Raw genomic sequence first — 20,454 nt, 5'->3', positions numbered from 1 at the left:
CAGGCTGGAGTGCAGAGTGCGATCACAGCTCACTGTAGCCTCAAGCTCCTGGGCTCACACGATCCCCCTGCCTCAGCCTCCCAAGTAGCTGGCACTACAGGCACGCACCACCATGCCCAGCTAATTTTGTTTATCTGTAAAGATGGGTCTCTTGTGGCCTGGGTTGGTCTCAGACTCCTGCACTCAAGCAATTCTTCCACCTTGGCCTCCCAAAGTGCTGGGATTATAGGTGTGAGCCACTGCACCCAGCCCAAAATGTTATTTACAATGGTTTTCTACATGCCAGGCTTTGTTTGGTGTATGGAAATAGAAACTATGATGAATAAATAATAAACCACCTTCAAATAAAATTAGGATTAGAGCTGGGTCCGGTGGCTCACGCCTGTAATCCCAGCACTTTGGGAGGCTGAGGTGGGCCGATCACGAGGTCAAGAGATTGAGACCATCCTGGCCAACATGGTGAAACCCTGTCTCTACTAAAAATACAAAAAATTAGCTGGGTGTGGTGGCGGGTGCCTATAGACCCAGCTACTCGAGAGGCTGAGGCAGGAGAATCGCTTGAACCCGGGAGGTGGAGGTTACAGTGAGTACAGTGAGCTGAGATCGTGCCACTGCACTCCAGCCTGGTGACAGAGGAAGACTCTGTCTCAAAAAAAAAAAAAAAAAAAAAAAAAATGATTAGAGTGATCTGCTCTGAATTTTGGGGACTAAAAAATCGATTTAACGTTGGTTTTGAATCCTGCCAATATTTTATATTAAGCAAAGAAAGACTAAATTTATTTTAATAAACATTCAGAGCCTGAGAGTGGCCGAATTTTCAAGCCAGACCCTCCCAATGTTCACACACTGTGAAAAGCTTATGCCATGAACAACTGACCCGGACCACTATCATCCCAGTGGGAGCCTCTGCTTTACAATACCAGGTTAGATGTCTGTTCCCAGAACCACCAAGTTAGTTATAACTAATAGTCTTCTCTCAAGTTTGTTTGTTTGTTTTTTAATCTTGGAGTTAAAATAATCTGACTCATTTTTCTTTTATCAAAGAAGTAGGAAAATTACAATACGAATTCTAGAGAGCTCTATAAATTAGACCTATGACTCAAAATCCTTGAAACAATTTCTCTACAAACAGAAGAGTTAAAAATAGATTTCAGTAAAATCCCTATATGCGTTCTTATGTGTAAAGAGTTAGCTATGAGGAACATATCTTATTTTGAGGAACTTTATTGTTACATTTCTGCAATAATAGATGAGGCAAATCTACCTCCTGCTTTTCCAACATCTTAATAAAAAAAGACAATAAGGATTAACAATGAAATTAAAATTAAAAAATACAAAAGCCTAAGGTTCTGGAGACAAAACTGACTACGGTCTATGTGTAGCAAAGTTGTAAATGACAGTTTAGCCTTGCAGTTTCCTTCTTCTCCAATTACAATGCGTTACAGAATTTGGAAGGGGGTGTCTTTAAACATGTTCTAATTTACCCTGGTCATGAGGAGGAGGAGAAGTCCAGCTCAGCAAGGCCAAGTGCCTCGGCCAGGGAGGTGGGGCCAGTGCTGAGCGGGTCAAGAGCCCGGGCCGGGGGCCATCCCACTGTGCTTTCTATCGAGTTAAACGGACCCCACAACATCTCCTTCCTTTCATGCTTTCGGTTTGAAAGTGACGAGTAAATATGTCAGACTGTTTACAGGAAAAAAAGCACTCATTGACAAGTCTGGACTACTCAGGAAGATGTTTCAAACAACTCCCCTGCTACGCCAATCACAGCGCTGCTGTCGCCAACAGTGCCACCAAGAGGTGGAGGACCCGCTTGCACTTCCTCTGGGCCCTGGATTTTCACACACACAGGAGAGACAGTAAAAGCGGACCCGGGAGGCAAACAAAGCTCACCACGCTCTGGACCGGCCGTGCATCACTGTTGGAAACTGAAAATGTGACCTGAGACCATCCCGAGAGACCCACCAGAGTTTTCTTTCTCTTTTAAAACCTGGTCATCAGCACTCAGCTCCGGTCACATCCTTTAGGTCTGTGAAGAGCCACAGAAGCAGTACAAAAACAGCAACTTCTTTATCCAGCCAAAAAAGGAGCCACAAGCCCAGCAAACACTGACGCACGCCCTTGAGCACTGCAAGACAGAGTTCCATGCTGTCTCCTGATGAAAACGCGCTGCTCACAGGGTGACCCAGACGCAGGTTTTCCCCTCCCTCTTCTGCTTCTGCATCTGTCCCAAGGGCTTGTATTTATCAAGTTTGCAGGAAACAAGCCGAGGGTGAGCTGCAGAGGGGCTCGGGGTCAGGGGCAGCACGGCCTCGGGACGAGGGCCCTGGGATGTGTAACTGAGCCACAGCAATGTTCGGGTGCCAATTAAGAGGAAGCTTTTCATTTTTTTTTAAATGCTAGGACACATCCCCAAACACGCTAGGCAGGATTTCTCAGTAGAGTGATACACAGAGGGGACCAGCTTGGAATGCAATGTATTTTAAACACAGTGAAAGCCACCTGGCAGGTAGCTGGACAAGTGAGCTGGGCCCAGGACTGGCCAGCTTGTATCAACATTCACAGGCTTCCGCGGGCTCCCCCGGGACAGCGGCATCCGAGACTGTTTACTTGTTCTGCAAGCACAGTCATAGGAGCAAGGGGCCTCGATGAGAATCAGACTTACAGGAGAGCTGCAAACAGGCACGGCTGTCCAAAGGCACTGGTGGAGCGGCAGTTTGGAGAAACTCAAGATTCCTCCAGCGTCTGTGGGCTTCCTGAAAGGTCAGCTGTGAGCTCGCCAAGCTGCTGGGGCATTAACAAAAGCTCTGCTAGTGGCCTTGCCAGCTTTCTGAAGCCCCAGAAGAGGAATGTTTCTGAAAGAAGGAAACGCTATGTGTTGCCAACTGTGTGTGTGCAGATGACTTGCAGGAAGATGGGAAAGCCATCTGCAAGGGGACCTGGTCTCTGTGTCTCTGCCGTTGGGTTGGGCGGGGGTGGCTAAGGGGAGAAGAGCACCGCTGTGTGTATGCGGACAGAGCAGCAGTCCCCGTGGGCATCCTGTCTCAGTCCGTGTTGTGCTAATGGGCATCGGGCAGGGTGGGTAGGGCTGAGCCTGCTGTAGGGCCATAAGGTGAATCCACACCTGCAGAGCTCCCCAGCCCATCCTCAGAGCTGGGAAGGGATCCTAGGCACGGCTCCTCAGCTTCATCTGAGAGGCGTGGACTAGGGGCTCTTAGGAAATCGGCACGGGAGTTTGAAAAGGCAACATGCTCCCTTTGGGAGGTGGCCTTCAGACACTGCGGCTGGGGCTGCAGGGCCAGGCTCAGGCACTCTGAGTTTAGCAGCATCGGCGTGCACTGGATCTCTACAAGCTACCGTTAGGCAAAGCTTTCAGGTTAGTCTGTCTCAGAAGACTTGTGAGTTAGAAAAGCCGTCTGCAAGGCCAGCTGGTTTCTGTGTTTCTGTCATTAAAGACAGAGCGTGTGTGTACACATACACATACACACACACACGGTCTTCAATTAAATTGTGTCAGAAAAAGAGGAACGTTTCTGTAAGAGCAAAGCAAGCTGTGTGATTAGGTGTTCCGTATTCACAACATCATCACTCGGGTTTTCAGTAGTTTCACTTGCCCCCAGGATTCAGTAGCTAACGTGACAGTTTCCATGTCCTTTTGCCTAGAGCTCACTGGCTGGCTGGTCTGACAGCATTCCTGAGCCAGGTATTCCAGGGCACGGATCCAAGAAACCCACTCAAGGACCACACAGACAATACACACCCAAGAGTCTGACCCACAGCCGTGGAGGCTGTTCAAGGACGACAAACCCCGGGGCTTTCTTGCTCACTGCAGCATGATGTCCTTCAGGTTCTCCTGCAGGATGGTGTCTTTCACAGCATGGAACACGAAGCGGACGTTCTCGGTGTCGATGGCGGTGGTGAAGTGGTGGAACAGCGGCTTGCTGCGGTTCCGTCTCTTCCTGTCGAAGCACTGGACCAGGTAGCGCTGGACGTCCTCTAGCCTGTGCGGGTCACCCCTGAAGTCCGGGAAGTGCTTCTTGATGCTCACGGTCTTCACCTTCTCCACCAGGAGGTCCATCTTGTTGAGGAAGAGAATGATGGAGACGTTGAAGAAGAGCTTGTTGTTGACGATGGTCTCGAAGATGTTCATGGACTCCACCAGCCGGTTGGTGCGCCTGTCCTCCATGAGGACCTGGTCGTACTCGCTGGAGGAGACCATGAACAGGATGGACGTGATCCCGTCGAAGCACTGGAACCACTTCTGGCGCTGGGACCGCTGGCCGCCCACATCCACCATCTTAAATGGGATCTTCTTAATAACGAAGTCATGCTCCACAATTCCCTTGGTGGCCTTCCTCGCCAGCAGGATGTCCTGCTTACTAGGAAAGTAATTCTGTAAAATACAGAATGAGGCAGAAATGTAGGGGGAGGAAGAAAGAACACAAGAACATAAAACAAAAAAGATGGCAAAAAGACAGGTTAGAAGGAGAGACTGAGTTTTGCAAGAAGTTGAACCAGATACCAAAAGCAAATTTCATTTATAAAATTATCAACTGGCCGTGAAACAGAATCAAATACTACATTTCAAAACGAACGGAGGCTCACCAGTCTGAGGACGAATGCTCAGAACACTCGTGGGCAGGCCCAGGGCAAAACCACATCCATTTTCTTCTCCAGAGGAAATTTGCCATCTTTTTTGTTTCCATACCAGAGATACCTTTTTATTTTTCTAACTCCCAGAGCTTATAGCTTCCGAAACCTTACTGTGAATTAATTTAGGTTTTGTAATGTGATGTAAATTCAGTCTACAATACATTTAATGTTATTCTTAGAAAATTCTTTAAGTCTTTAGCAACACACAGGCAACCACACTCTTCACTCACTTTGACTTTGCACTATTCATAATCCTCCAGGCCAGGCACGGCGGCTCACACCTATAATCCTGGTGCTTTGGGAAGTGGGAGGAATAGATTGAGCCCAGGAGTTCAAGAACAACCTGGGCAACACAGTAAAACCTGGTACTGACAAGAAGGAAAAACATTAGCTGGGCGTGGCGCCACAGGCTATAGTCCCAGCTACTTGGGAGGCCGAGACAGGAGGGTCACTAGAGCCTAGAAGGCTGAGGCTACAATGAGTTATGATCGTGTCACTGCACTCCAGCCTGGGTGATGGAGAGAGACCCTGTCTCAAAACAAAAAAACAAAAAAACCCACACCAACAAAACACCTCCCGTGATGAGTGCACGCACCACGCAGGCAGCTGTCTCACCAAAGGAGCAAAGAGGGACGTGATCAAGCCTCGATCTAGAGGTCTGATTACCACCCACAGGGTGTGCAGGGGACAGAGAAACATCTTCAATAACACTGCAGGGGTGGAAGAGCAGAGTCCACATGGCAAGAAACAACCCTACAGGATAAATAACCCAGTTACTCCAATAAACAAATTGAAAGAAAAAAAGGAGAGACATACAGATTAACACTTAAGTGATATTGACCTATGGCAATGCATGCACCTTATTAGGTTGCTGATTCAAATCTGCTGAAACAAAGCAAAATCAACATGAAAACATTAATGAGACAATAGGGAAAATCTCAAAACTGACTAGGTTGACATTACGGAATTACTGCTAATTTTTCAGGAGCTATACAGTATCGCGGTTATTGTGGTTGTGATTTTTCATCTCGTCTTTTCGAGGTACACTCTAAAATATTCTTTGCATTTGCTCCTGGAGGCAGGGAGAGAGGGCTGCTCAAACAAGACTTGTAATCAGGCCGGGCGCAGTGGCTCACGCCTGTAATCCCAGCATTTTGGGAGGCCGAGGCGGGAGGATCACGAGGTCAGGAGATCGAGACCACCCTGGCTAACACGGTGAAACCCTGTCTCTACTAAAAATATAAAAAATTAGCCGGGTGTGGTGGCGGGCGCCTGTAGTCCCAGCTACTCGGGAGGCTGAGGCAGGAGAATGGTGTGAACCCAGGAGGCGGAGCTTGCAGTGAGCCGAGATTGCGCCTCTGCACTCCAGTCTGGGTGACAGAGCGAGACTCCGTCCCCCCCTCCCAAAAAAAAAACAAAAAACAAAAAACAAAACAAGACTGGTAATCAGTGATAACTGCCACGCCTGGGGTTCCATTAGACTATTTGTTTTTGAATATGTTTGAATTTTCCGTGAGATAAAGTTAAAGGAAGTCCTACTTTCACTCAACAACTCCTCTATCTCCTTTATAGTGATCTGGGCAAAGGCAATTTCCTCCCCCGCCCCGAGACGGAGCACAGATCTAAGTGAGAGCATGCCAATACAGTACCATTTGTGGTAATGTGATAGAATAAGCTCGGCCTGTCAGTCCCGCCAAAGCCCTCACCACGTGGACTGCTTTGGTCTCTGGACACGTGTTTTCTAACCCTAGAGCCCAGCTTCCTCGGGCAGACGTGCTTACTCACCAGCTGGCCGATCCGGTCCAAGTTGTCCAGGAAGTACTTCACTGATTCCCCCTGTCAGGAAGGAAGAATATTCACAGCTCAGTCTGGATCGAGGAATCCTGATGTGGCAAATATAATAACTGAACAGGGTAAGAGCAGTGGTATTTCGCCTCTGTGCGAATGGGAAAGCAAAGGAAACGTGTGAAGAGTGTCCGTATGTTTTCTAAAATAAAAAAACTACCATTAAAGAAAGATTTTAATGCAGGTTCTTTAGCTCCAACCCCAAGATTCAAATTCTGGCTGTTTTTCAATTTTCCCTGCTGGGTTTCGGCGTGTGGTGGGATGCCAGCCCCTCTGACATGGGACTCTCTTTCCAGACATGAAGGCTGGCCCACTCCTGGCCATGCAGCCAGCAAAGGACAGGCCAGAATAGGATTTCAGATTTTGGCTCCTGGGTACAGTCTGCTTCTGACGAAGATGGCCCAAGGGACCCAAGACATTGTCCTTAAAAATGGAAGATTTTGATGAGAAGGAGCATCTGGCAAAACATCTTCCAGTTTCTAGAAAGAGTCCATTATTCCTTCCCACATTTTTATGACCTGATTTACAGTAGCCAACACAGGGGAATCTTCCATTTGGATTGTTGTGGTGGAATGACGGCCAGTCTTCTCCTGCCTGGACCAATCATTGATATAATCTGTTCCATAGCAAGAAGGGCCCAGCGGAATCACCCAGGACCCCGTATCAGGAAGCGCTGAGCCGCCAAACGCGTGGCACACACCGGGCACGAGAGGAGCCAGGAGAGCATAACCGCCGACCACAGAGCAGCCCGCACGTGAACAGGCACGCACTGAGTCCCTTCAAAGGTAGCATGTTCAAAACCAATTACACCACTTTCTAAAAGATTCCACTTTGAACCCTGCTCTAAAGACAGACACCAGCAGGCAGAGTCTAGGCTTCCAGGCTGCCCTGACATCAGGGCTTGTGGAAGAGTAGTCACTTTCTGCAGTCTCAGGGAAGTGTACAGGGGCAAGGTCATACACATGTGGCGAGCTGACGCAGGAGAATTTTAAGGAGAGAAGGCCATCAGAATGGACTACGTGAGGGTGCCGAAGCTCGTGACGTTGTAAGGGATGGAGAAAGGTGGCCAGCACCTGCTCAGTCTCTCTCTTCCTCCTCTGTCCCAGACAGACTGAGGGGAGAAAGCAGACAGAAAGCCTTTCAGGGAAGAGCCCACATTCCCACTTTAGAACGAAGGCCTCTGGATGTTTCCAAAGTGAGTGTTTTGTTTGAGGGGAGAGAAACACACACGCCTCCCCATCCCAGCGCTGCCTGTGTTGAGCGAGCATACCTCCTCCTCCTCTGTGGCAGGACGGGGTGAGCACGGGCACCTCGTGACCACAGCTCCCCAGAGCCGCAGGCAGAGGCCCAGCTCTGCAGCAGGGACGGCATCGGGAGTGCTGGGGTGAAGGCACCTCAGGTGCCTGGCACGACTGACCTCTTGTGCCCGCTCTCTCCCTTCCTCACCAAGTCCCTGCGATGTGAGAAGTGTGAGGCTGGTGGGGCAGCTGCCTTCCTGTGGCTGTGCCAAGTCCCCCTGCTCCTCTGCACATCGTACCTCCTCCCTCGTCCCGACAGGAAGTAGCTGGGAGAAGCTGCTGGGCGCACTCACTCACCTGATTTACAACACGTTCCTTCCTCAGCGCCTTTCTTCCCTGCCTCCTCCTGCTCTCCCGCCCTCACCTGGGCCTCAGAAGGTGCCATGCAAGCCCAAGAAGCATCAAGATACCATCCCTCCCTCTCCTGTGGCCGCTGGCTCCCCCAGGGAGCTGGGAGTGGCAGCAGCTCACAGCCTGAGCCACCCTTGCCTGTTTTTAGGCAGGTGGTGGCACCAGGCACGAAGGAAGCAGACACAGTTCTCCTGCAGGGTTCTAGCTGGGTCAGGCATGGAGTCACAGTGGCACAGATGCCCTGGGCAGCTCTTATCACCACAGGACACAAAACCCTGGATGCCACGTGTTCCACCCAGATAGTACGGACGCAAGGGGAAAAGTGCCACAGAGGACACAATCAGGACGAGCTAGAGGGGAAGCAGGAAACAGGAAGGACGTTTCCCTCGGTGTGAATCTAAACACTCCTCGAGTCTGAAATCAGTCCCCAAACTGCACTTTACGACATGGCAAATGCTCACATGCAAACATCTTCCCTGCTGCTTTCTCTACGATGACTGAACGAGGATGGCCCATTTAACTCATCACAGCATTTGTTTCACTACTTGGAATGGACATAACTTATCTGTGACTCTTGGTCATCTTGCACAGTTGGCGGAGGAGTCAAATCTAGTTTCATGTCAGGGCGGCCTCACTCGAGAAACAGCCCAGGGGGTCTGTGGGAAAGCTGCCACTGAACTGTAAGGTGCCAGGGACTGTGCCACAAGCTCTCTAACGGAAGCTGGAGGGGAGGGAAGAAGGGGACACAGAGCAACCCTGTGCGATCCAGAATGCGGTCCCTCACATCTGCACTCTTGTTGTCCCTGAGGTTTGGTGCACTGCGGTTCACCAGCAGAGACTGGACGAGGCACCCGCTGATGGGGCGCAGCCCATGGGACGATCGTTTGTGACAGACTCAAGTCTCACAGCAGCAGCTAATTAAAAGGGCCAGGTTGACAATCCCATGCACTTTCAACACTAGGAGAATCCAGTCATTTCTTCACAGAAAAAGTGTGTGGCAGAAACTGAGAGGTCCACGTGAAATTAACTGCTTGGCGGGTTTATAAAGAGGCACTGTGTGTGCCAAGATGAGCCCAGAGTCCTCTCGACGGCTGCTGCAGTCACGAGATCTAGAAACACGAGTGGATCCAAAGTGGGCTTTCAGGACTCTCCTTGGTGTGAAAAACCTACATTGCTCAAGATTAACACACACTTGAACTTGCAGATTAAACAAAATGAATTTCATTAGGCTGGGCACTGAGCACACACCTGACAGGGGCCTGTCCCCTGCCTCAACTGTCCCAGGAATGTGCCTGTCCTCTCACAGGCCCAGAGGCCACTGAGCACACACCTGACAGGGGCCTGTCCCCTGCCTCAACTGTCTCAGGAATGTGCCTGTCCTCTCACAGGCCCAGAGGCCACTGAGCACACACCTGACGGGGCCTGTCCCCTGCCTCAACTGTCCCAGGAATGTGTCTGTCCTCTCACAGGTCCAGAGGCCACTGAGCACACACCTGACGGGGCCTGTCCCCTGCCTTAACTGTCCCAGGAATGTGCCTGTCCTCTCATGAGCAGAGGGATGAACCCGAGCAGGGGCTGGTGGGTAGTGAGAGAGGGGTTGTCTGTTTCAAGCAGCAGCAGCAGGTTGATTTGGGGCCTGTGCACCTGTGCTGGGCACAGTCAGGCAGATATGACATCGTGATGCTGGGCAGGACCTAGGCCAACACATGCCCATGAGGGGACCACCTTTCTGTAGAGCCCTGCAGCCGTCAGCAGTTTCTGGAAGCACCTGTCACCCACACCTCCGGCAGGAGAACGACACACGCTGGGTTCGCTGCTGCTCAGAGCTCTGTCAGCGCAGGTCCTACAGCAGCCTCGCCTGTCACCTCTGTCTCTGCACACAGCGAGCTGCCCCTTCACAGACCTCGGCTGTCCTCACGCGCTTCCTTCAGTTAACTTAGGACCACAAGAAAAGAGTCTCAAATCTTTCAACCGTGTACAGGACCAGACCCTCGAGATCAGAACATGAGGGGGTGACTCTGGTTCCCTCTTGTCCTCTGCTCCTAACTGGAGCCTTTCTACCCACATGCTTGGTTCAGTTTCTGCCTGTCAATGTCACAGGCTGACAGGGTGTGCATGAAAGACAGCCCATGTGTGGGTCTCACTGGGGAGCAAGAGGGAACAAAGGTAACCGTGGATTGGTCTGAGATGTAAGGGTCGAGGTAAGGAGAGATCAAGGACCAGAGAGTGGTTACAAGGAAAACAAACACCAACGTCCAGCTTCTGGCCACGGGGCCTTTTAGTTTTAAACCCGATCTGCCCATTCAGGAGCTGTTTCACTGTTTTTTTTTTTTTTTTTTTTTGAGATGGAGTCTTGCCCTGTTGCCCAGGCTGGAGTGCAATGGCGTGATCTTGGCTCACTGCAACCTCTGCCTCCTGGGTTCAATCAATTCTCCTGCCTTAACCTAGCGAGTAGTTGGGACTACAGGTGTGCACTACCACACCCGGCTAACTTTTGTATTTTTAGTAGAGACAGGGTTTCACCAGGTTGACCAGGCTGGTCTTGAACTCCTGACCTCAGGTGATCCACCCCCGCCTCGGCCTCCCAAAGTGCTAGGATTACAGGCGTGAGCCACTGTGCCTGGCCCTGTCTTACAGTTTCTGCACTTAGTGAGGTTAACTCTAAAATCCTAAAACGGGGTCATTCACACCGTGACTGAAAACAGGGCTTGTCAGTGGTGAGCCAGATGATTCCAAAATCTAGTTCACTCACTTCAATGTAACAAAATACAAAGACAAATTTTAAAATTGCTGTATATGAAAATAACAGCAAATTACTCTAAAGGCCAGGTTTTCAACTTCATTACTTAACACATAAATATTAAAGTTAGCATTAAATTTCCACTGAATAGAGATGCTAACCAAACAACAGAGAATCTTTCAAAATACTTTTAAAATTATCATCTAGCTCCCCAAAAGAAATCCTCATTTTGAACTCAGGCTTTGCTCAGTGACTGCCTATGACATCTCACAGGGGTGGCGTGAGATTAAATGATATCACCGCTGTGAAAGTATTCTGGAAAAGAGAGAAAGCACCACATTCACATACATTATAAAAATGAAGCTTTTCAAGTCTTAACATGGGTACCTATGAAGTGTCTGTTGCTAATTTATCATCCCCAAACATTAGGTAAGAGGGCCAGGCGTGGTGGCTCACAGTAATCTCAGCACGTTGGGAGTCCGAGGCAATCACTTAAGGTGAGGAGTTCGAGACATGCCTGGCCAACACGGTGAAACCCCGTCTGTACTAAGAATACAAAAATTAGCCAGGTGTGGTGGTGTGGGCCTGTAATCCCAGCTACTCAGGAGGCTGAGGCTAGAAAATCGCTTGAACCTGGGAGGCAGGGGTTACAGTGAGTTAAGACTGCACCACAGCACTCCAGCCTGGGCAACAGAGTGAGGCTCCATCTTAAAAAAAAGAAAAAAAAAATTAGGTTAAAGATTCACTGGCAGAAATACAAAGTGACGCTGACACAAGGCTGTCACTGCAGCAAATGTCTAGTAAGAGAAGCTGGTTGAATAAACTGTGATCTCCATGCAGTCGGGGGCTGTGCATCGGCAAAGGAGAAGAGCTCTGTGGCTGGAAGGAGGTTTCCGATACCCACTGCCAAAGGAAAAGCACAAGGCACAAAACAATGCAGAGCATCTTCCTTTTATGTAAGAAATGGTGGGAGACTAAAACTCGTAGTCTACTTGCTTATATTTGGAAAAGGAAATGTGGATACACCAGCAGTAGATGAAAATGACTTCTAGGGAGGGAGGGAATGGGGGATGGGACAGAGACAGGAATAGACCTCTCTGAGTGTGTTTGACTTTGGAACCATGCTAACATCTTCCATAATTAAAAAAAAAAAATTAAATAAAAAACCAACCCCTCAAAACTGAACCTAAATTAAAGCAAATGAACCTAACAGGATACCAAGGTTAGAGGCAGAACCTAGAATTCTGGCCTCCTCCTGGTTTTTTTTTTTTTTTTTTTTTGCCAGAATGTGAAAGTACAGAGGAGCTGGCCCCTGACTCTGGCCACGCTTTGGCCCCCTTGCCCTGTGTGTGGCCGCGTGGCTGTGCCTGTGGACACCTTGTCTCCAAGCCTGGCAAACAGCCACCCCTCGGTCACAGCAGTGAGACCCCAGGAAGGGCTGCATGGGGTCCTTGGCCCTGGAGCAGCCTCTACAACTGTAAGCTCAGGCCCCGCGGGGTGTGTCCTTCGTGTGTGCATGGGTGCCGCTGCGGGGGTGCCACGCCGGGCCCCTAAAGCACCAGCCCCCTTGCCTGGGTTCTTCTGTTATTTTTTCATTAGGTAAGATCTACATAATAGAAAATTCACCATTTTGACATGAACCATTCAATGGCATTTACTACCTTCAAAATGCTGTACAGCCACAGCCTATCAGCTACCACTCCCACTGCCCCGGCCCAGCCCCTGACAACACGAATCTGCTGTCTCCATGGATTTGTCTGTTCTGGAACTCTCACTGGAGTGTGATCACACAGCATGCAGCCCTTTGCGCCTGGTTCTTTTACTTGGTGCGGCATTTCTGAGGCTCGCCCACGCTGTAGCACGGGCCGCTGCGACATTCCATTTTATGGTAAATGTATATATATGTATATATATGCCACTGTATGGGTATGGTTTTTTTTTTTCCCATTTGTCAGTTGATGAACATTTTGCCTGTTTCCAGTTTTTGGCAGTTGTGAACAGTGCTACACACAGCTGTGGGGAAGTTTTTGCTTGAATATGTTTTCATTTCTCGAGTATACACCTAGGAGTGAAATTGTGGCATCCTATGGTAATTCTTTTTTTATTTTAAGATGGAGTCTCGCCCCGTTGACCAGGCTGGAGTGCAGTGGCGTGACCTCGGCTCACTGCAACCTCTGCCTCTGGTTCAAGCAATTCTCCTGCCTCAGCCTCCCGAGTAGCTGGGATTACAGGTGTGCACCACCAAGCCTGGCTGAATTTTGTATTTTTAGTAGAGATGGGGTTTCAATGTGTTGGCCAGGCTGGTCTCGAACTCCTGACCTCCAGGGATCCGCCCACCTTGACATCCCAAAGTGCCAGAATTACAGGTATGAGTCACCATGCCCGGCCGTCCTTTGGTAATTCTGTGCTTAACTTTCTGAAGACCACCAAGCTGTTCTCCACAGTGGCTGCACAAGTTTACATGCCCATGGGCCACGTACAAAGTTTCCAATTTATCCACATCCTTGCCAACACTTGCTATTTTCTGAGTTTTAAAAGCGGTAGCCATCCTACTAGCTGTGAAGTGGCACCTCAGTGTGATCTTTTCTGGCTTTTCTGGCATTTCCTGGTGATCTTTTCGAGGAGTTTCTATTTAGATCATTATCATTATAGACTGCATGTTTGTATGTTCCCAGAATTCCTGTGTGGAAGCCCCACCTGCAGTGATGCTGTTTGGAGATGGGGCCTTTGGGAGGTGACTGAGGGCGGGGACCTCATGACATGACAGTGCCTTCCTAAGAAGAGACCAGAGAGCTCTCCCTCCCTATGTGAGGACACAGTGAGAAGCCAGCCGTCTGCAAGCGAGGAAGACCACCTTCCCTCACCAGAACCTGATGGTGCTGCCACTTGGATCCCCAATTTCCAATCTCCAGAGCAGTGAGAAAATTAATTTCTGTTGTTTAAGCCACCCAGAGTATTTTGTTATGGCAGCTTGAGCTGATAAATATAATTATGAACGTGTCGATTTTCATCTATCAGAGGCAAAGATGGTGAAACGTAAACATGTTAATACTGGGCAGTGGCTTTATGAGTATCTGTTGGGCTCATTCTTCAACAGTTTCATAAGATGTCTAATAGGTCAAATTATAGATTCAGCCCTTAAAACTATAGATTTAGATTCTTCATTTGTATCACAGGGATCATCATAGAAAAGTGAGCTAGAAAGAAATTTTACAGCATGTTTTAAGATATTCCCTTGCCTCTAGATAAAAAGCACCTAGGCTAGGTGTGATGGTGTGCACACCTGTGGTCTCAGCTACTCAGGAGGCTGAGGTGGGAGGATCACTTGAGCCCTGGAGGTTGAGGATGCAGTGAGCCATGACTGCGCTACTGCACTCAGGCCTGGGCAACAGAGTGAGACACTGTCTCTTAAAAAACCCCAAAACCTAAATAACAGGGCTGGGGGTACGGAGAGCTCACCCCATTTCTAGAGGCTTGCACCAGAGAATCCCTAAAGTCCAGCATGTGAGGCTCCAAGCATGTCACAGTTGGGCTGCCTGTTACCTCTCTACTTTTTGGGGAAATTCACAGCAGAATTCCAGCCTTTGTAGTAGCCAGAACCCAAATTCCAAGCCTCTTTGGGGCTAGGATAGAGGTATGTGTGAAAAGTCACAAGAATAGTACAAAGAGCCCATACAGTCTTTCTCCAGATTCACCTCATCTCCAGATTCACGTCTTCTCTCATTTGCTTTATCCTTCGTCCACTCCTTTTCAATACAGACTTCTTAAAATCCGTCATCATTTGAGAGCAAGTTGTTTACCCCTAACAAATTCAGAGGGTATGTCCTAAGAATGAGGACACCTGCTTCTACAACCACGGCAACTTCAGGCACTGCTTCAGGAGAACGCCGTGAGGATAAGAGGATTCATCCAGGATGGCTGTCTCATAAGTACCACGTATTTAGACAGCAAGGTTTATCTAATATATACAGATATAGCATTATTAGACCATTTTCCTCCTCCAGCACAGAATTTAGTATATTACTTACATGTACTTATCATGTCTCTTTAGCTTCATTTAATCTGAAACACTGAATTTTTAAATTATTTTTTGTAATGGGAGTCTCACCCTGTTGCCCATGCTAGAGTGCAGTGGCGCAATCTCAGCTCACTGCAACCTCTGCCTCCCGGGTTCAAGAGATTCTCCTGCCTCAGCCACCCAAGTAGCTGGGATTACAGAGGTGTACCACCATACCCAACTAATTTTTGTATTTTTAGTAGAGACAGGGTTTTGCTATTTTGGCCAGGCTGGTCTCGACCTTCAGTGATCTGCCCGCCTCAGCCTCCCAAAGTGCTGGGATTACAAGCATGAGCCACCGTGCCCGGCCCACACTGAGATTTTTGAAGAAGAGCGCTGCCTCCCATGGCCCTTGGGGTTTCTGCGATGTCTCCAGTGTTTAACACGACAGTTTCGAGATGATTTTCCAATCAGCGCCACTCCACGCTTGCCGGTCTGTAGGTGACATTCTGCTGTCAATAAGAGTCCCTCTCCCGTGTAGCTCGTCGCTGTCCATGTGGTCTCACAGATGCCGTCATTTTCCAGGGGCTGTAATTCACCTCTGTCCTCACTCACTTGGTGCTCAAAGTGAAGAAAGCACTGAGTCTCGCTGGCCCTTGGCATTTCCATATTAGTTCTAAAGTCAGTTGTCAATTTCTATCCTCCCTGTCCCCCAAAACACCTGCAGAGTTTTGATTTTGAATGAGGCCTTTAATTCCTCTTGGTAATGCTTTTAAATTTTCTGTACACAGGTGCTTCACATCTTTCCTTACATTTATTCTTAGGTATGTAATCTTTTATGGTGCTTCTTAAATGGTATCTTTAAACATTTTCCATTTTCTAATCCTTTGTTGCTAGTGAAGAGAAATACAATTGATTTTTGTACACTGGCTTGTGTACTAGTCACTCTGCTAAGCTCTGTATTCTAATAATAGACGGGTAGGTTCTTCTGAATTTTCCAGGTGCACAATCACATCAGCTGTGAACCACAGGCATGGTGGTGTGTGGCAACAGTAACATTCAGACGGAAAGCCTACCATCTTTGTGGCTAGAACAAGAGGACAGAGCTGGGGCAACCAGGACTGCCAGGGAGTAAGGTGGGAACTCCAGAAAGAAGACAGTCAGTGAGGAAGACCTCAAGTTCTCTGCATAAACTCTGCCCAAGAGCCTGGCTGGCACCTGAACCATACATATGGGGCAAACTGAAAGTGGTCTCTGCTGGGATATGAGCAACCAGCAGCATAGGCATGACCAAGATGGCAGTCTGAGTCTCAGCAAGTGTCTGCTAAAGCAAAAATACCAACATTAGATGGATGAACAGAACAGGATTTACAGTCTTAAAACGACACTCATAATGCCCAGGATATAATCAAATTATTCAACATATGGAAGGTGTTTATCATCGGGGCAAAAACAATCAGAAGTTATCAACTCAGATAGTGGGATGGCTCGACACAGACTTTAAAGCAGCTATTATAATTAGGCTCAATTAGGTTAAAAATGCTCAGGTTGGATAAAGGTATAGAAAATCTTATCAGATACACAGAAAACATAATGGAAAACAAGTGGAAATTTTAGAACTAAAATATACAACATCTGAAATTTAAAAATTTACTGGACGAACTTAATAACAGACTGGGGATGAAAGAGGAAAGAATTAGTGACCAATGAAATTAGATTAATATAGATGATCCAATGATCCAATCTCAAAAAGAGGAAAAAGATAAAGAAAAAATGAGATGCAGGCATCTTTGGGACAATTTCTTTTTTTTTTTTTTTTTTTTTTTTTTTTTTGAGACGGAGTCTCGCTCTGTCACCCAGGCTGGAGTGCAGTGGCCAGATCTCAGCTCACTGCAAGCTCCGCCTCCCGGGTTTACGCCATTCTCCTGCCTCAGCCTCCCGAGTAGCTGGGACTACAGGAGCCCGCCACCTCGCCCGGCTAGTTTTTTGTATTTTTTAGTAGAGACAGGGTTTCACCGTGTTAGCCAGGATGGTCTCGATCTCCTGACCTCATGATCCACCCGTCTCGGCCTCCCAAAGTGCTGGGATTACAGGCTTGAGCCACCGCGCCCGGCCATCTTTGGGACAATTTCTAAGGGCCTAATACACAGGTAGTTGGAATCTCACATGAGAGAACAAAGAGATTGGGGCAGAGAATGTTTTTGGAAGCAGAAGGCTTTCCAAATTTGGTGAAAGACATAAATTTACAAATTTCAAGAAGCTCCACAAATTCCAAATATGATAAATATGAACTCATAGCAAGGATACTATACCACACACTTCTGAATAATCCACAGGTCAAAGAAGTCAGACTCTCTGGTCTGACATGTAAAGGGCCTGGAAGGTGTCACTCCCATCCTCACAGCAGCAACACCAGCAAGAAAATCACAGCTGAAAATCACAGCTCTGCTTAGACCCATCAGAAAGCTGAGATCACAGGACACACTGCTGCCCCCAAACTGGAGAGGCAGATAGGCAAATGCAGAGAATCACAGTTTACCAGTAAGAGAAGGTGATACGTTCCTGCAACTGATACGTTATGCCTGGCTTTTAAGAAAAAATACTGGAGTCCCCTCCTTATCCTCAGGGGACACATTCTGAGACCTCAGTGGATGCCTGAAGCCTTGAATAATACTCAACCCTATCTGTATTGTTTTTCCCTTTACACATGTACCAATGATCAAGTTTAATTAGTTAGGCAGAGTAAGGTTAACCATAATAAAACAGAACAATTATAACAATAAACAATACACTGTAATAAAGTTATGTGAATCTGGTCTCTCAAAGTGTCTCACTGTACTGCATTCATCTGCTTTTGGATTACAGTTAACTGTGGGTAACTGAAACCATGGAAAGTGAAGCCACAGGCAAGGGGAACTATTGGACAGGCATGTTAACAGACACACACACGGTGTGAAGAGCAAGAGGGACTACTGGACGGGCATGTTAACAGACACACACAGTGTGAAGACACAAAGTGAGGCCTCAGAACCAGATTAGGATATGGCGAAGGTTTTAGAGTTACCAGCTTGGGAGCTGAAATAACTAATTAATATGAGGGTGCAAATGGAAAGGTGGACAGATGGGAACAGAAGCAAGAGATATGCACACTCCAGGAGCGGTACACAGACATGCCAAAATCAAGAAGAATTCACAAAATAAATCAGAAAGTATTCTGAACTTAAAGACAATGTTAAAGTATCAATACTTTTATCTTGAGATGTGGCTGCTACAGCACTTAGGAGAGAAATCTGTTGCTTTACATGCTTATATTAGGGCTGGGCATTGGGGCACACACTTGTAACCCCAGTAGTTTAGGAGGCCGAGGCAGGTGGATTGCTTGAGGTCAGGAGTTCAAGACCTGGGCAACATGGCAAAACCCTGTCTCCTCAAAAAAACAAAAAACAAAAAACAAAAAACAAAAATTAGCCGAGTATGTTGGCACATGCCTGTAGTCCCAGCTACTCAGCAGGGGGAGCTGAGGGGGGAGGATCACTTGAACCCAGGAGGCTGAGGCTGCAGTAAGCCAAGACTGTACCACTGCAAGCCAGTACAGGGAACAGAGCAAGACCCTGTTTCAAAGAAAAAAAATCTTATGGAAGAGAAAAAATGATCAAAAATCACTGACCAAAAGGTACTACCTCCAAGAGCTTAATGAACAGCTCTTTAAACCCAAGGTAAGTAGGAGAAAGAAAGTAACAAAGATGAGATAACGATGAAATGGAAAATGAATTTTGCAATAGATACAACAAGGCCAAATGTTGGTTCTTTAAAAATGTCAACAGAAGCCGGGCGCGGTGGCTCACGCCTGTAATCCCAGCACTTTGGGAGGCCGAGGCGGGTGGATCATGAGGTCAGGAGATCGAGACCATCCTGGCTAACACGGTGAAACCCCGTCTCTACTAAAAACACAAAAAATTAGCCGGGCATGGTGGCGGCGCCTGTAGTCCCAGCTACTCGGAGGCTGAGGCAGGAGAATGGCGTGAACCCGGGAGGCGGAGCTTGCAGTGAGCCGAGATCGTGCCACTGCACTCCAGCCTGGGTGACAAAGTGAGACTCCGTCTCAAAAAAAAAAAAAAAAAAAGTCAACAGAATTGATAACCACCTAACTAAGGGAATTAAGAAAAAGAAAAAACAAATCTCCAGTATCAGGAATGAAAAAGTTATACTATAGGTCCTTCAAACATTGACAGGTATTAAGAGAATGTTCCAAACAACTTTATGCTAACAGATTGGACATCTTAGATGAAACGGACATCTTAGATGAAACGGACAAATTGCTTTAAAAAATTTAATTTCCCAAAATGGATACTGTATGAAATAGAAAATTTGAATAGCCTTTAAAAAACTGAATTTGTTCTAAAACAACGACAACAACAAAACTTCCCCAAAGGAAAACTCCAGGCCCAGATGGCTTCACTAGTGAATTCTATCAAACACTTAAAGAAAAAACACTAACTAACGCGAACTTTTTCAGAAAATCAAGAGGAAGAAGTAATTTCCAACTCCTTTTTGAGGCCAGCATCATCCTGGTACCCACACTGACAAGATTACCAAAAAAGACAAATTACAGACCAACCCTCCCTTGAAAACAGACACAATATCTTTAACAAAACTTTAGGAATTTAAACCTAACTACATAAAAAATGTCATTAGAAGATAGACACTATTTTAACAAAATAAGGAAGAAAAAAATATGAATGTTTCAATAGATGCAGAAAAAACAAACATGAAAAAATTCAACACAGGTTCAGGGCTTTAAAAAAAAGCCTGTCTCACCAGACGACAAATAGAAAGGAACTTCCTCAGTTTGATAAAGGGCATCTATGAAAACCCTGCAACTAACATCCTAAATCATGGTGGAATACTGAGTACTTTTACCCTAACACTGGGTATAAGGCAAGGACGCCACTTCTACTGCTTCTGGTCAACGCTAAGTTAGAAAGACTAACAGCAAAAAGCAAGACAGCAAGCAAGCGAACAAATGAAACAAATAAAAGACCCAGGGACTAGAAAGCAAGAAATAAAACAATCTGCAGATTGCCTAACTGTTCAAACATAAAATCCTAAGGAAGCTATAAAAAGGCTAGCAACAGAATCAGTGAGTTTAGCACATTCACAAGATACAAGATTAATGTACGAAAATCAAGTATTTTTTTTATATACTGCCAATAAACCAATGGAATATAAACATTTTAAAAACAATTTCATTTTTAATAGTACTAAGAAACATGGAATATTTTTTGCCATAACTTTTCATCTTGAAATAATTATAGATACACAGGAAGTTGCAAAGATTGCATAGAGAGGTACCGGTGGGCCTGCGATGCGCTTTTCCCAGTGGTTACATCTTTTGTACTTATAATAATACAATATCAGAACCAGGGAACTGACGTTCGTACAATGTGTGTGGTTCCATGCACTTTGTCACCTGTCTAGATTTGTGTAACCACCACTGCAATCAACAGACAGAACTGTCCCACCAGAACGGTCCCCCTTGTGTTACCAATTTAGAGTCACGGCCATCCTCCTTC

At 47.1% G+C, this 20,454-nt stretch overlaps 1 protein-coding gene across 1 annotated transcript in view; it reads right to left on the bottom strand.

Annotated features, from left to right (window-relative positions):
• Window positions 1-1,206: 1,206 nt before the first annotated feature.
• The window catches only part of LOC105483392 (G protein subunit alpha 12), a 113,402-nt gene continuing 94,154 nt past the window's right edge, over window positions 1,207-20,454 (bottom strand). Inside the window, exons 3-4 of the mRNA XM_011744232.3 lie at window positions 6,436-6,486; window positions 1,207-4,390 (exon numbers count right to left, since the gene is read on the bottom strand). Of these exons, the coding sequence (XP_011742534.1) occupies window positions 3,821-4,390; window positions 6,436-6,486 (621 nt within the window). The 3' untranslated portion in view covers window positions 1,207-3,820. The remainder of the gene's footprint in view (window positions 4,391-6,435; window positions 6,487-20,454) is intronic.

Source organism: Macaca nemestrina, chromosome 4 (genome assembly GCF_043159975.1).
Source record: "Macaca nemestrina isolate mMacNem1 chromosome 4, mMacNem.hap1, whole genome shotgun sequence".
Taxonomy (NCBI): Eukaryota; Metazoa; Chordata; class Mammalia; order Primates; family Cercopithecidae; genus Macaca; species Macaca nemestrina.
The sequence above is the reverse complement of the archived record's forward strand: the minus strand, read 5'-3'. Positions and strand labels throughout refer to the sequence as shown.